Source organism: Pimephales promelas, chromosome 21 (assembly GCF_988280905.1).
Source record: "Pimephales promelas chromosome 21, fPimPro1.hap1.1, whole genome shotgun sequence".
NCBI classification, from domain to species: Eukaryota; Metazoa; Chordata; class Actinopteri; order Cypriniformes; family Leuciscidae; genus Pimephales; species Pimephales promelas.
This window is the reverse complement of record NC_142789.1, coordinates 13,224,063-13,240,060: the sequence shown is the minus strand read 5'-3', so window position 1 is coordinate 13,240,060 and position 15,998 is coordinate 13,224,063. Positions and strand designations below refer to the sequence as shown.

The 15,998-nt window shown below is 44.2% G+C and overlaps 2 protein-coding genes across 12 annotated transcripts in view; one reads left to right on the top strand and one right to left on the bottom strand.

The window, feature by feature from the left end:
- mcf2l2 (MCF.2 cell line derived transforming sequence-like 2) overlaps positions 1 to 15,998 on the bottom strand; it is a 111,246-nt gene that overhangs the window by 32,991 nt on the left and 62,257 nt on the right. For all 10 annotated transcript variants that reach the window (XM_039657536.2, XM_089125021.1, XM_039657540.2 and 7 more), the window contains exon 16: positions 194 to 260. In XM_039657536.2, coding sequence (XP_039513470.2) covers positions 194 to 260 — 67 coding nt within the window. The remainder of the gene's footprint in view (positions 1 to 193; positions 261 to 15,998) is intronic.
- On the top strand, positions 212 to 15,062 carry b3gnt5a (UDP-GlcNAc:betaGal beta-1,3-N-acetylglucosaminyltransferase 5a). Of its 2 annotated transcripts, none has more exons than XM_089125025.1 (2): positions 212 to 385; positions 13,556 to 15,062. In XM_089125025.1, the coding sequence occupies exon 2, from the start codon at positions 13,803 to 13,805 to the stop codon at positions 14,940 to 14,942; it is 1,140 nt and encodes a 379-aa protein (XP_088981151.1). In that variant the 5' UTR covers positions 212 to 385; positions 13,556 to 13,802; the 3' UTR covers positions 14,943 to 15,062. The 2 variants fall into 2 exon arrangements, with proteins under 2 accessions (XP_088981151.1, XP_039513477.2); XM_039657543.2 differs by lacking the exon at positions 212 to 385 and adding an exon at positions 1,503 to 1,636.

Genomic DNA, 15,998 nt, shown 5'->3' with positions numbered 1-15,998 from the left:
AAATATTCTTGTGGAAAATGATGCTTTTTTTCAGGAATTTCACTTCTGATTTAATGCATTCTTGTAGAATAAAAGTATTAACATGTAAAATAAATAAATAAGAATTCTTACAGACCCTAAACATTTGATATGATCTACACAACTTGCAAAAAGATAATATCCTGTTTCCGTTCTGATGTTCACAAGCATGTACCTCTATGATGCTCTGCAGCTCTTCCACGTACAGCCTCTCCGTCTCAATCAATTCATTCATTATGTGACTGTTGAGAAACATGAAAAATCCATCAGTATTCGGTCACAAAAAATCTCAGAACATTGGTGTGACGAGATATTTTTTATGGAAGCTTCACTAACAGGGCTCCCGGAAAGCCATCACACTATAAAGGTTGGTAAAAAAAAACATTTTGTTGTTGTTTTATATCGCAGAAAATGGTAATTTTTTTTAAAGCTTAAAATTATATATATATATATTAGGGCTGTCAAACGATTAATTATATATGCTTGTGTATATATAAGAAAAATATTATTTATATATAAAATATGTATATTTATATATAATATAAATTATATATAAATCTATATACAGTATATGCATGAAAATATTTCTTAAATATATACAAGCATGTGTGTGTATATACAAAATAATTATACACAGTGCACCCACATATATTATGTAAACACAAACTTTTATTTTGGATGCGATTAATCACGATTAATTGTTTGACATATATATATAAACTAGATAAAAGCTTTATTTATTTTTTTAGCTTATTTTTTTCATAAGCTAAAAATCTCTGATAAAGGCTGTTCCAATTAACCCTTTGGTATTTACCACTATCAAGCAAAAAGGCAGCTCGCTTTCAATCTTTGTGTCAACAGTGGACGCTAACACTCATCTAGTTTGTTGTCTACACCCTAAAATGAAATATTGACATTTTATTAAATTTCCCATAACATGCAGTGCTAAAAATGACTCTAGGTATCAGATCTCATTTAGTCTTAACTAGTTCTCCTCTAACACAGACCAAGGCCGATGAATCACATATGCAATTTTATCACCAAATATTGTATTCAATCTTTTTGTCAACCTTTTTCTTTCAATTCGGACAGGTTTTGTATTTCTTTTTGAAACTGACTGATTGTGTGCCACATGTATCTGAGCTTATATTGATTAAAAAATGACCATCCATTAAAAATGAATTAAAAAGATGGAAAATAAGAAAAACATTTAGTGTTGTTCAGAAGCATGTTGTTCATCAAAGATTGTGATACTTGCACACTCTCGCTACCACACACACATTCAAGTACTCAGACAAACTATTTGGAGTATCACAGGCTTTCTTATTGTGCTGAGGTGCAGCCCTGCTTATGTGAATCAGATGACCCGAATTCCATGTTTCTGTCAGAGTTGTCTCGCTTTTCACAGTTTGTTCATATGATAAAGTTGCCAATGTTTAAAAAGAGGGTTGTACTTTCCCCCTCCCGCCCATCAGGAAACACTCCTGCCCAAATGCTCCACTAGTAGCTACACACTTCTTCTTTCAATACCGCTGTAACAATACTACTGAAATCCAGGGCTTTAAAACAAAGACTTCTGTATATTTTACTACATCATGGATGGGCCACGCTCTCAATGGTAAGTCCTATATATTTTTGCAGTCCATTATAGAGTTTCTGCCAGGAGTTTTTTTCAGAAAACAACTAAAAGATTTAACTTCTAGAAGCCAAAATGTTTTTTTCCACTGGTATGTCAAGCCTTAGAGACCTCATGCTAAATTTACACTGTAACTGTGGAGTATTGAGTATTGAGTTTCACATGTAAAAAACGAATGAGAGCGCCAAGCCCTTTAAACAGGCTGTCCGCCTCATATGATTATTATCTAATAAAATTAACCTTTGCTTGGGCCGTTTTTCCAATGAGTCTCTTTGGGAGTTATCTCAATTATTTTTAATGACATTTAACCTTTAAGAAAAATTCAAGCAATGCTAATGTTACATCAGAGAAATAGCTTATTTTTAGAGATGAGTAACCAATGTTAAATAGAGTTGAACAGGCTGTGAAGATTAAAAGGCATAAAAGCACAATTCAGTGTTCAAAACGATTGAATTAATTCACAGAGAATGAGCCTGTTAGAATAAGGAAACCAGTTTTACTTCCTATCATATACAGGTATATTATATATAACGCAGAGATGTGTTGAAATCTACATAAATACGCTTTTTTAATGTATAACTTTACTGTTGTAATCCTTGATTGCGCAAAAAGAGCTGTAATACATTTAATGCAATGCATTTTTAGGCGAGTTTGGATCAAAACGAAGGGGAAAAAAATATGATGGATAGTCTTTTGCTAAAGTAAATAATTGCACAGGCCGGCTGTTGTGAGAAGGTGATCTAGTTTGACAGACGAACCCGGCTGCTCCAGGCTCACATGAGTTTCGGGTGTGTGACATTATTATGAGTTTCATTGTTGCCGTGTCGCGCCTTTGAGTAGATTTGCTGCAGTAATGATCTTTTCGTGGTCGTGAATGTTTTGTACAGCACTCAGCAGATCAGCGCGTTCGGCAGTTTAAAGCCTTCTTTTATTCAACGTTGCGCTGAGTCGACGATTGCTTTCATTCACAAGATCGATTCGGCGAGTCCCCTTAAGGTTTTGGATAAGCGCTCGCAACAAATGGTGTAAACAGGCAGCATTTGTTAGAGAGGAATGTTGTTTTGAAAGCAAATAGGTGGAATGCCTGCCATATGCTTTTAAAAGAAAAGACAGGCTAAAGCTCTTTTGAAACAGTGATAAAATATTCAGTAACACTTTGTAATAAAGTCAGCTTGTTAACATTAGATTATGTATTAACTAACATGAACTAACAGAGCGTTACATTTGTTACGGTTAATGTTAGTTAATAAAAAAAATTGCCGATTGCATATTCAACTTTTGATTTTAATAATGTTTAAGTAAACATTGAAATTAACATTAACTTACATGCTGCTTTTTAGTATTGTTCATTAGTTCATGTTAACTAAAGTAAAACCTTATTTTAAAGTGTTACCAAATATCTTAATAATATTTCTACACAACCATTCAAATGTACGATTTTATATGAATAATTTTATTCAGCTAGGACGCATTGAAATTGATCAAAAGTGACAATAAAGACAAACAAATCAAAAAATGTATCACAGTTTCCACAAAAAATATGTAAACTGATAATAATAATTTATAATAATAATATTAACAAGAATAAATGTTTCTTGAGCACCAAAATCAGCATATTAGAATTTCTGAAGGATCACGTGACTCTGAAGAATGAAAATGATGCTGAAAATTCAGCTTGGTATCATAAACTATTAACTATTTATGTATTTTTATTATTATTAATACAAATAAAACATGCAAGATCATCTACACAAATTATACGCAGAGAACCAATTGGCAATTTAATACAGATATTTGTAATGATTTCCATTACACGGGAATAGATGTTAAAACTTTATGCTGATTTGTTCTCGGCTTTCGCCAAGATAAGCACAAACTAACGCCCGTTTCACACATACTCCGTTTGCAGTGCGTATGCGGTCCGTATTTTTTTCCGTACCCATGTTAACAGGTTAGAGCTTTCACACTGCACGCGGATGCAGTCCGTCGATCCGTTCCAGTTGCGGTGCGTATACAGCAGTGCAGAGATCGTTTCCGTACCGAGTCTATTTCTGCTCTGCTGCAAACGCAGAAATAAAGTGACAGCGCACGGTTCGTGGTCAAAATGAACTCAGATTGACCTCGAAATGTAGTAGTTTCACCATAAATGCATTTAATTCAATAAAATGTAGTAATCTCTCCATAAAGGTATTTAATTGTTTCATATTTTTACTTTGAGACATCTTAATATACAAGTAATGCATGGAATTGTATGCATTCGTTGTTTAAATCGTGTTTAAACGAGCATGCGTCATTCAAGTTTGTAAAAGAGAATCGCAAAGCCATGGCAAAACTTTTATTTAAAAAAAAGTTACTGCATATGGTGAACATATTTTAATTACCAAAAACCAGGACACATGGCCCAGAAAACAAATGATACTCGAAGTTTACTCAAAGATGCCTTATTAATTTCAATACAATTAAAATAGGCTATGCCCCCTCTGTGGATAGAAAATTGTTGTATTAAGACACAAAATCAGATAGGCTTCTCAGAGGATACTCAACATGCTTTATTATGACAGGTTGGTTTAAAAAATAATGAATGAAATAATGATTCAAAAATAATCTCTCTTCTGTATTAGAAAAATAAATATATCAATATTAATTAACTAAAAGAAATACCTTCAAATTGAACAAAAATACCTCTCACAAACGTACAAAAACGAACTAGTTTTCTTCCTCTTTATCCTGTTTTTCTTCCTCATCCTCCTTGTCTGCTCATCTCCTATATTTTGCTATAAAGCTGATCTTTTCCAGCGTTTTTTTTTTTTTTTTTTTTGAAAACCATGACATCACTTTATAAAAAACGGCCAGGAAGGATGTGAAAACAGGACTGGGATAACAGGACTGTTGGTCACTGGTCACGCTATTGCTGCATAACGAATCGGTTACCTAACGTAACCTCGGTTCTCTCTAGAAGAGGGAACGAGTATTGCGTAAGCTAGCTTACGCTACGGGAAAGATTCATCTTTGCTGAGAAGTTGAAGCCAAAAAATTATTCCATAATTTTGTAATCATTGTCAACGCAGTCTCTTCTGAGGCAGACCATGAGCGGGCTAGCTAGCGGCTCATTGGTTCGCTCAGAGAGAATGCACGAACCTATGGGAGAGCGGCGCTGAGTCCGCGGCCAATGAGCGGACGGCGCTCGCTTACTGCGTCACAGCCCGCCAAAAGGGGCGTGGCTACAGTGTATAAAGGTCGCTCTCCCAGCTCGTTCGTTGATTCTGTAGCATGAAGCGAAACGCTAGTGGCGCAAGCACGGCCGGGAACGCAATACTCGTTCCCTCTTCTAGAGAGAACCGAGGTTACGTTAGGTAACCGATTCGTTCTCTTACGAGAGGTTCTCTCGTATTGCGTAAGCTAGCTTACGCTACGGGAACACCTGGTCAACGCCGTGCGCGCTAAGTAACCACTAAGCATCCCAGGGGAACACCGGGGGAATCTATAAGTGGATGAAGATAATACGGCGGCCAGCATAGCGGCCGTTACTATCTAGTGCAAAAACGCCCAAGGCGGCCGGCGAAGGCGGGCCGTGATGTGTAGGCTAATGCATAAGCACATAGGGGAACACAAGGGGTGAGCCGGTTGTGATGGAACTCCCGATAGTGCGGCTTCTATAGGAGGGCTGTGAGTACTAGACCGCCAGAATTTTAGCCTGTAAGGCTGGAACTTCCAAGTTGTAAAATCTGACAAAGGTGGAGGGGGAGGCCCATCCCGCAGCCACACAAATGTCGTGGATGGAAATCCCGCAGGACCATGCCCACGATGAGGCCATGCCTCTGGTGGAATGAGCCCTGATGCCCAGAGGGCAAGGCAGGTCTTAAGCGGCATAAGCAGAGGCAATCGCGTCTACTATCCACCTGGATAGGGTCTGTTTCGAGGCGGCTAGTCCCTTAGTGCGGCCACCGAACGACACAAACAGCTGCTCCGAGCGTCTGAACGCGGCAACGCGTGTAGTGTACACTCTGATAGCCCGAACCGGGCAGAGGCGGTCAGCGTCACGTTCGCTATCGGATGCATGCAGCGCCGATAGAGAGATCACTTGCGCCCTGAAAGGGGTACCAATCGCTATTGGAACATAACCGTGTCTAGGCTTTAGAATGACTATGGAGTCACTCGGTCCAAACTCTAGGCACGCGGCGCTCGAAGACAGCGCGTGAATGTCCCCCACACGTTTTACTGAGGCGAGAGCCGTCAGAAGAACGGTTTTTAACGAGAGGTATTAGCTCCACGGACTCAAGTGGTTCAAACGGTGGGGCTTTCAGAGCTTCTAGAACTATAGAAAGATCCCAGACCGGCACCGTAGGGGGGGGGGGGGGGCGAGGGGGGTTCATCCTTCTGGCTCCCCTGAGGAAGCGGATGATTAGCTCGTCTTTGCCCAGAGACTGGGCGCGCCGGGGTTCAGCGAACGCCGCGACGGCTGCCACGTAAACCTTAAGAGTGGATGGGGACCTGCCCTTATCCAGCATCTCCTGAAGGAACACTAGCAAAGACGAAACCTCGCACGTCCGTGGGTCCAAATTCATGTCGGTGCACCATTTGGAGAACACAGACCATTTTGCAGCATAGAGCTTTCTGGTAGAATCCGCTCTGGCGTGTTTGATCGTGTTCAAAACCCCTTCTGGCAATTCGACGCGTAGTCGTTGGTCACCCATGCATGAAGCGCCCAGCGCTGTGGATGGGGATGCCAGATCGAGCCGCGGGCTTGAGTGAGGAGATCTGCTCTGATTGGAATGGGCCACGGGGCTGTCTGTGACAGCCGCGTTAGCTCCGGGAACCAATCTGATTCTCCCAGCGCGGGGCTATGAGGAGCACCGAGTGGCGTGAGTCCCTGATTCTCTGAATGACCTGCGGTAGCAGAGAAATCGGGGGAAAAGCATAGAGCGGGCGGCGGGGCCAATCCTGGGCTAGCGCGTCCTCGCTCTTTGAAAGAATATTGGGCAGTGAGCGTTCTCTTCTGACGCGAAAAGATCTATCTCCGCTCTGCCGAATAGGCGCCACAGTGTTTGGACTGTTTGAGTGTGCAGGGACCATTCTCCGGGGGAGACCAGGTTCCTGGACAGCCTGTCTGGACCGTCGTTCAGATGGCCCGGCACGTGCGTCGCTCTGAGCGATAGCAGGTGACTCTGGGACCACAATAGGATGCGGCGTGTCAGATGAAGAGATTCTTGGATCTGACGCCGCCCTGACGGTTGATGTATGATACCACGGCCATATAGTCGGAGCGAATCAGGACGTGGTGACCGTTTATGCGCGGGAGGAAGCATAGCAGCGCGTTCTCGACCGCGATCATTTCCAGACAGTTTATGTGTAAGGAACTCTCGTGGCTCGACCACTGGCCGGCGGCCGGTGAGCCCTCGCAAACCGCTCCCCAACCCGAGTTGGATGCGTTTGTCGAGATAACTTTCCGGCGAGAGAAGGTTCCCATGGTAACGCCCCTCTGAAACCACTCGCTTACTGCCCATGGCTGCAGTGCAGTGATACATGTCTGAGTAATCCTGATCATCTGGCGGCCCGTCGTCCACTCGTGGTGGGATACGCGGCTCTTTAACCAGAGTTGAAGGGGGCGCATGTGCAGAAGACCCAGCTGTAGCACAGCGGAGGCTGAAGCCATATGACCCAGCATCCTCTGAAGCGATTTCAGGGATGTATGGGTACCCATCTGAAACGAGGCGGCCAGTCGCTGAACACGGCGCGCGCGCTGTGTGGATAAGCGAGCCGTCATCGTGATAGCGTTCAAATCTATTCCAAGGAACGAAATAGTTTGACTGGGCTGGAGAGAGCTCTTTGTCCAGTAGACAGAGAGTCCCAGCGCTTCCAGATGGTAGAGGAGAACTGTGCAGTGCGACAGCAGCTCCGTCTGGGAATCTGCTAGACTCAGCCATTCGTCCAGATAATTCAGTATGCGCAGCCCTTGACTTAGCAGGGGGGCGAGCGCTGTATCCATGCACTTCGTGAACGTACGGGGTGCTAAGGATAGGCCGAACGGGAGAACGGCATACTGATAAACTTGGCCCTCGAAGGCGAAACGTAGGAATGGCCTGTGATGAGGGCTTATCTGGATCTGAAAATATGCGTCTTTCAGGTCTAGAGAGATGAACCAGTCCCCCTGGCGGACGTGCGCGAGGAGTTTCCTGACTGTGAGCATTTTGAACGGTCTCTAATGAGCACTTTGTTCAAAGCCCTGAGATCTAAGATCGGCCAGAGGCCGCCGTCTTTCTAGGGAACCAGAAAATAACGGCCGTAAACACCCCGACTCGGTCATAGATGGTGGGACTCTCTCTATAGCGCCCTTCTGCAGTAGCTTGGCTATTTCTAAGCGAAGCGTGTTCATAGCGGGCAGCTGACAGTGGATTCGAGCCGCACGCGCGAGCGTGGCGGGCGGCGACGAAACTGTAATCGATAACCATTCTTTATTATGCTGAAAACCCACGGGGAGATGCCGGGGATGGCTTCCCACGCTTCGTAAGCGGTTGAATGGATATTTCGCCCTGATTGCTGCACATCGCGGGCTGGACACTGTGTGTGGGCACGCTTATAATGTGGGTGGCAACGGGACTTACACTCAGAGAGGAGTTTTATGGGCCGTGTGACAGAGCGGGCAGAGGGGGGACACGCGCACGGGCTCGTGGGCGTGCTTATGTTCTCTGCTACTGGAGCGGAAGTGCTCGCTCCGTGAGAATGGGCTCTGTGAGACCCTGGGCATAAGGTGCTTGTGTGTGTACGTGAGCACAGCTTGTGGGCACATTTATTACACTTGAGGCTTTTATGCTCTTTTTGTGAACTCTCTGGGTAGCCGTGAAAACGGCATTTAGACGCTCGCAAGCGGGCAGGGAAACCGGCTTGTTTGTGGCGGTAAACACTACTGCAGTCAGCGGTGAAACGGGGACTAACAGTGGGCGAAGCTTTTACGGCGATCCGGCCGCAGCGGGAGAAAGCCGTCCTTTTCTCAGCTGTGCTAGGCAGACTTCAGTTGATCGGGCCTCAGCGCGATCTTGGGTCGAGGCCCCCTGGAGGAGGCTGTCTGCGGCGGCTGTCTGAGCGAGAGCGAGGGCGGCCGCCCTGTCTACGCTGGGGCTGCTGAGCTTGCTGAGGCAGGCGCTGCTGAGCTTGCTGAGGCGGGCGCTGTTGTGGGGTTCTGGCAGGAGGCTCGTGAGAGCGGCCTGTCGAAGAACTAGAGCGGCGGGGCAAGAACAGATTCATGGCCTGAGTCGCTTTCTGTACCTCGGAGAAGCGGTCAACGATGCCCGTGACGGCAGATCCGAAGAGCCCGGTAGGAGATATAGGCGCGTTGAGGAACAGGGCGCGTTCTGAATCTCCCATATCGGTGAGCGTGAGCCACAAGTGTCTCTCAGTGACAACGAGGGCGGCCATGCATTTTCCCAAGGCTTGTGCGGCGGCTTTAGTGGCGCGAAGGGAAAGATCCGTCGCGCTTCTCGGATCCGAAAGGATGGGCGGGTTCCTACCGCTGTTCGCCATCTCGCACGAGATGTCGCTCTGGAGCGCCTGGATGGAATGCAGCGCTGAGGCGGCCTGTTCGGCGGCGTCAAAGGCGCGGGCAGCATGGCAGTATAACTCATCTCGGCGGCTCCGTCCACTGAGCGAAGCGGACCCCTCGGAGCGGATAAGAGCCGAAAGAGGGGCATTCCAGGATTTAGTGAGCTCGAAGTGAAGCTCAGGCAGGAATGGTGCAGCCCGGCTGCAGGCGGGGGCCGGGCGCCGGTTCGGTGGTTGCTCTGGGGGAGGAGACCACTCGAGACCCAGGCGGTGGGTGGCCTGCGAAAGGAGGCGCGAAAGTCCCTCCTCGATGCCGGCGCGGGTCCCCGCAGACTCTCTCGTCGATGAGCCGATCGACGACCAATCCTCGCTGTCAGAAGGGTGCAGCGAACAAGAGTCCTTCTCATCCGCGGTGTCGTCGGAGGCGACAGAGCGGCCATACGGCGGCAACTGTAAGTCCGGCAGGGGCGGAGAGGGAGAGCGGTCGGTGGGCGGCGGCGGCGGCCCACATGGATCCGCAGGGGGCTCCGGCGGCCTCTGGGAGCGGCGTTTCTTCTTCCGCGGCGAAGTGAGAGGCGGCGCGGGAGCGGTTCTGACTGCCTGTAGTCGAGCCCGCAGGGAAGACGGAGGCAGGTCCTCGCAGTGGTCGCATCCTCCGTTGGCGAGGGCGAGCTCTGCGTGTTCCACTCCGAAACAGAGAACGCAGAAGCGGTCTCCTTCCTCGAGTGAAGAGCGGCATGAGCCGCAGGAAATACGAGGCATCTTGAAAAAGACGCTCGGCTCTTTTAGGAATATGGAATAGTAAAAAGGATACGCGTCGGATGGCGCTAGCTTGCTGGGCGGCTGAAGGTGGCAGACGGCCGGCTTCCTCAGACTCCGGAGCTCGCTAGACGGTGCCTTCTCAACGACGGCGGCTTCTTCCCAGGACAGCGGATGCGTGTAGCTCGCTGAAATGAACAGAATCAACGAACGAGCTGGGAGAGCGACCTTTATACACTGTAGCCACGCCCCTTTTGGCGGGCTGTGACGCAGTAAGCGAGCGCCGTCCGCTCATTGGCCGCGGACTCAGCGCCGCTCTCCCATAGGTTCGTGCATTCTCTCTGAGCGAACCAATGAGCCGCTAGCTAGCCCGCTCATGGTCTGCCTCAGAAGAGACTGCGTTGACAATGATTACAAAATTATAGAATAATTTTTTGGCTTCAACTTCTCAGCAAAGATGAATCTTTCCCGTAGCGTAAGCTAGCTTACGCAATACGAGAGAACCTCTCGTAAGAGAACTTCTGATTTTGAAATAAAAATAGCGAGTGTTTGTGGTACAGCTCACGCACTGCAAACGCAGCATATGTGAAAGCACTTTAGCGCGTGCGGCTCCTGTACCGGATACGCACCGCAACACTCACCGCATACGCACTGCAAACGGAGTATGTGTGAAACGGGCGTAAGACGTAGCTTTACAGTAAACTATGCTTCTCCATTCATTTATGCTTCTTTCCATATGGTGATGTGACTCCCCTTCTGTCCGGCGTTAATGAATACTCCACTTTTTTGGAAGTAGGCTCATTTTACAACTCCCTCAGAGTTAAACAGTTGGGTTTTACCGTTTTCGAATCCATTCAGCCGATTAGAAGAATATCAGTAACCAGACAGTTTCTGGTCTCATTGACTACCATAATATATATTTTTTCCTACAATAGTAGTCAATGAGACCAGAAACTGTCTGGTTACTGATATTCTTCTAAATATCTGAAAATCGGCTGAATGGATTCGGAAAAGGTAAAACACAACTGTTTAAATTCTGGGGAAGTTGTAAAATTAGCCTATTTACAAAAAAAGTGGAGTATCCCTTTAACGGCTGCAGTGTACTTGGTGCGTCAGCACACACGATGGCTGCAACTACAGTGTGGTCTCCCTAGTGGACCAGCACAACAACCGTCTGGATTGAGCCGAGTAGGGGACATCTTTAGGGTCTTCAAGTGGGCAACTTCCATCCTCAGTGTTTCGTCGCCTAGCCCACGACACCTCAAGAGGGCTCGACAGTGACTCTGGCGTGCCAGCCCAGCTAACTGACCTTACATCCCTCCTGCTGCTGAGGTTTCTCCTTCCTCGTAGCTCACATGTGACCTAACCACAATCTCTCCGCAACCCAACCGTACGCGCCAACCCATTTGACTAATGCTGTCGAGCCCCACTGTCTTCGTTAAAGTAGGTTCAGTGGCAACAGTTCCGTATGGCATACTACCTACCGCCAGAGGTGGGTAGTAACGAAGTACATTTATACATAAACTTTATACATTAAATAAGCTATCATCGTCCAGTTTATGAATGTGTGTACTCACACAATGTTTATATAATGCTCAGTGGCGTGCAGTGGTGGAATGTAACGAAGTACAAATACTTCGTTACTTTACTTAAGTACATTTTTCACGTATCTTTTCTTTACTTAAGTACAATAAATAGTGCATACTTTTTACTTTTACTTCGTTACATTTTGCAGAAATTATTATACTTTCTACTCCACTACATTTCTACAACTTCTGTTACATTTTCGTTACATTTTCTGATCAGTTTTTCCCCGGCCAATCTGACCGTCCGTTCGTTGCACGTTTGTCTCACCAGTGACGTTTGGTTGCCATAGATACAGTATATCAACCCGGTCACACTAAATGCATCTCACACGCAGTGTGTTTATCGTGCAACTCATACGCGAAAATTTGTTTTTACGTGCATAGGAAACACAACGTGTGTAATATATGTTTGGTTTGGTTAGGATTATGGCAAGCCAAGAGGTTCAGAATTACAACATAAATTAATCTCGTTAACTGCCAAACATAGTTATTAACATATAGTAAGGACAAGCATGATGTGTATATTGCCTATATGCAAGCTTGTTTCAGAAATGGTGACATTTTTTCCCATCATTATTGAACATCATTATAGGAGTAGGCTATTAAGTTGAATGAGTTAGAATTAAATGTTTTATTAATCATTAGAAAATAGACATTAAGATAATAAATTGTTATGCAAGTACTTTTACTTTTAATACTTAAAGTACATTTAAAATAAAGTACTTTTTACTTTTTACTTAAGTATGGTTGTCATTGTGTTACTTCTACTTTTACTAAAGTAAATATTTATCCGTGTATTTGTACTTTTACTTAAGTACTGAGATTCAGTACTTCCTCCACCACTGGTGGCGTGCGAACTGCGAAGTCGACTTGAAAATGAATGCCTTTGCCTGCCTTATTAGACACAGTTCACCAAATATGCTTTCAGAAATATAGCCTATATTTAAACACATTTTGGAGAACAGACATTTGATCGTTGTTTGTGTTGGGCATGACATGACTGCGAGCACATGTGAAGAGATTTAACTCTTTCTAATCTGTGTCAATGGTTCCCTTTACATGCCTATAAATGCAAAACTCCAGAGTCACTTTAGAGTCAACTACAGAGTCCGACATTGTCTAATAATCCAAATGTAGTTGTATAAGTTACTATACTATTATACAAAGCAAATTTTGTGTTGTGGTTTTCGGGCTTCAGATATAGGCCTAATATATACAGAAATAATGTTTGTCTCTTCTGTTTTTGTTGCAAATATATATAGGCGGCCTATGTGATCCAAAGTAACTAGTAACAAACTACTTGAGTAGTTTTTTTGTCATTGGATACTTTTTTACTCTTACTCAAGTAACTTTTAACATTATTACTTTCAATTTTATGGTCAGTAAATATTTCTATACTTGTACTTTTACTTGAGTACAGTTTTTGGATACTCTACCCACCTCTGCCTACACTCTAAAAAATGCTGGGTTGTTTTAACCCAACTTTGGGTCAAATATGGACTAACCCAGCCATTGGGTTAAATTTTTACATTTCATTTTTAACCCAACATTTTGGGTTTGTCCATATTTGACCCAACATTGAGTTAAAACAACCCAGCATTTTTTAGAGTGTACTGCACAATGCAATATTTACTCAAACACCAACCGTCATTCACACAAAATACACAGGAATGTAGTAAATATAATTCCTATGCAAACTATGCAAATGAGCCAACACACTCTTTGGGTTTTTCAAGAATTCTAGAAAACCGCAACGGCGGCCTAAAAAGAACTAAGAATAAGGGTTTATGTACACGCTAAAAAAAGCTGGGTTGTTTTAACCCAACGTTGGGTCAAATATGGACAAACCCAGCCATTGAGTTACATTTTTAATTTCATTTTTAACCCAACGTTTGGGTTTCTCCATCTTTGACCCAAAGTTGGGTTAAAACAACCCAGCATTTTTAGAGTGTACAGTAGCTTACTGTAAATCATAATTATATGCAATCCTTTTGAAATAATCATTCTTCTTTCTTTACAGAACACAAATGCGGCATTAATGCAATACAGTGGATTGTCTTCGCATCGAAAGCGAATAACGACAGACGTTTTTTGCAAAAAGAAGTTTAAGAAAAAAAGACACAAAATGTTCAGGGCTAATTCTTCTGTTTGGCCAACACATCTGCAGTGAGATGACTATGATGGAACTATTTGAAAGCGGTGCATCCGGACTGCATTATCGGACTTGACAAGAGAGAGGGTTTGGGCGTGTGCGCAGCTTTAGCAGAATGTTCATAAATTACAGAAGGGTGAAAAAATGCCATTTTCTACGGCTCGTCTCGATGTGCTGTGTCATGTCAATCCTCATGGTTTGCTGGGAACAAGTGGACCACCACGTCGTGAGCCACGTGAAGTCGTACTCCTACCGCTACTTGATCAACAGCTACGGCTTCGTCAACAAGAGCCTTAGCGTCAGCCCGGAGGAAGCCGCCAGGTTCGGAAGTTTCCCATATTTGCTAAACAACAAGGACGTTTGTAAGGACAAGGACGTGCTGCTCCTCCTCTTCGTGAAGTCCTCTCCGGGAAACTTCAAGCGACGGCAGGCCATCCGCTCCACTTGGGGCGACGAGTCCTACATAAGTCGCGAGATGGGGGTTCTCGTGAAGGTGGTGTTCGCTATGGGTGCTGACCCAGGCGCGTTCACGAATAAGTCACTGCTGAAAGACTTGCCGAAGGAACATGCGAACCACGGTGACCTGATTCAGCAGGATTTCCTTGACACATTCCACAACCTCACTGTAAAACTTCTGCTTCAGTTCCACTGGACACATGAGAACTGCGCCCACGCCCACTTCCTCATGACCGCGGACGACGACGTCTTCATTCACATGCCCAATCTGGTGCGCTACCTTCAGGACCTCAAAAGAAGGAACGTGCGCAATCTCTGGGTCGGCCACGTGCACAGGGGGGCTCCTCCCATTCGCCGGAGGGATAGTAAGTACTACATGTCTTTTGACATGTACCAGTGGTCCTCCTACCCAGATTACACCGCCGGGGCAGGGTACGTGGTCTCTGGCGACGTGGCAGCCAAAATCTATCAGGCCATGCTGTCCCTTAACGCCTCTATGCACATCGACGATGTCTTCATGGGCGTCTGTGCCATTGCGGCGGGCGTCTCGCCTCAGGAACACGTTTACTTCTCGGGGGAGGGGAAAACGCCCTATCACCCGTGCATCTACGAAAAAATGATCACTTCTCACGGACACGAGGACGATATCAGGTATCTGTGGAAGGTTGCGACCTCGCCACAGGTAGAAGATATTTCGTCTGGATTGGTGGGGAAACTGTATTGTACAGCTGTGAAAATGATGCTGCTGTGTAAGCCGTACTTTACAAACACATATTCATGCATGGGAGCATTTACATAAAGCGCCGTGAGCTCTGTGAAGTCCGAGCAGTATTTCATTTTCTTTTTCGTGGCCGTTTACATTTGCTTTAAATGTTATATTGTGACATTTCCTAATAAAGATAAATGCTATGCACCCTAAGCTTACGTTTAGCACCTCTTCTTTTTTTATATATATATATATATTTACTTTTTGTTGCATTGTTTTTCAAATCAGTTATAATTATGAAAAATACTAAGGTTTACTGAGAATAAGAATTACAAAAAATTTGAAAACTAGGATAGAAGAAAATTAATAATAAAATTAAATGAAAATATTACTATTTAATCAAATTAATATTTTCTGTTTATCATCATTCAAATAATTTCAAAAGGCAAAAAAAAAAAAAATGTATGGTGCTAATAATGGCCATTCCCCTTTTTTGGTAAAGGGTGAAATAGGCTTGACCATGTTTTTGTGAGATCTAACTCTGCTCAGTTTTAGTTTCTATGCACCATCGATTATGGGCGACAAGATACTGTGAGAAAGGATGTTTCACTGTGCCATGTTATTATAGAACTAATATGTTTTAATGGAAATAAAAACTACATATCTTTCATGTCGAAATTATATGCTTCTGCTTAAAGCTTTCAAACAGCAAGAGGGCATTTGAATGAGCAGATGGTATAAAATGGTGCTACTGGTAAAATATAAAGTTATGTTTTGCTTCAATAAAACAAAGTGTATTGAAATGTATTGCATATTGACATTGTCATGACAATTTACCCTCAATTCTCGTCATCTGCAAAACAATTCTTGACATTGTAAATGTAAATGTACTGTATTACACAATATAAGGAGAATATCCATTGAGAATAATAAGAATTGTAAACCAGTTGTTTCTACAAGGAGAATGAGAGGCGTCAATATGCTTTAGTCTTTGCACGAATAATGCCAAAAAGTAGATGTTTGCTGCTTGTTTAAATTACTTAATTATAATGAGCAAAAAAACACAATTACTGTACATTTTGTCATGACAAGTTAACTTTTTTTTAAAAAGGATACTATGGAAGTCAATGAGACCAGTCTGGTTACTGA

Bases quoted from the DNA above. Each gene is read 5' to 3' on its own strand.
- b3gnt5a (XM_089125025.1), top strand. From the start codon at position 13,803: ATGTTCATAAATTACAGAAGGGTGAAAAAATGCCATTTTCTACGGCTC.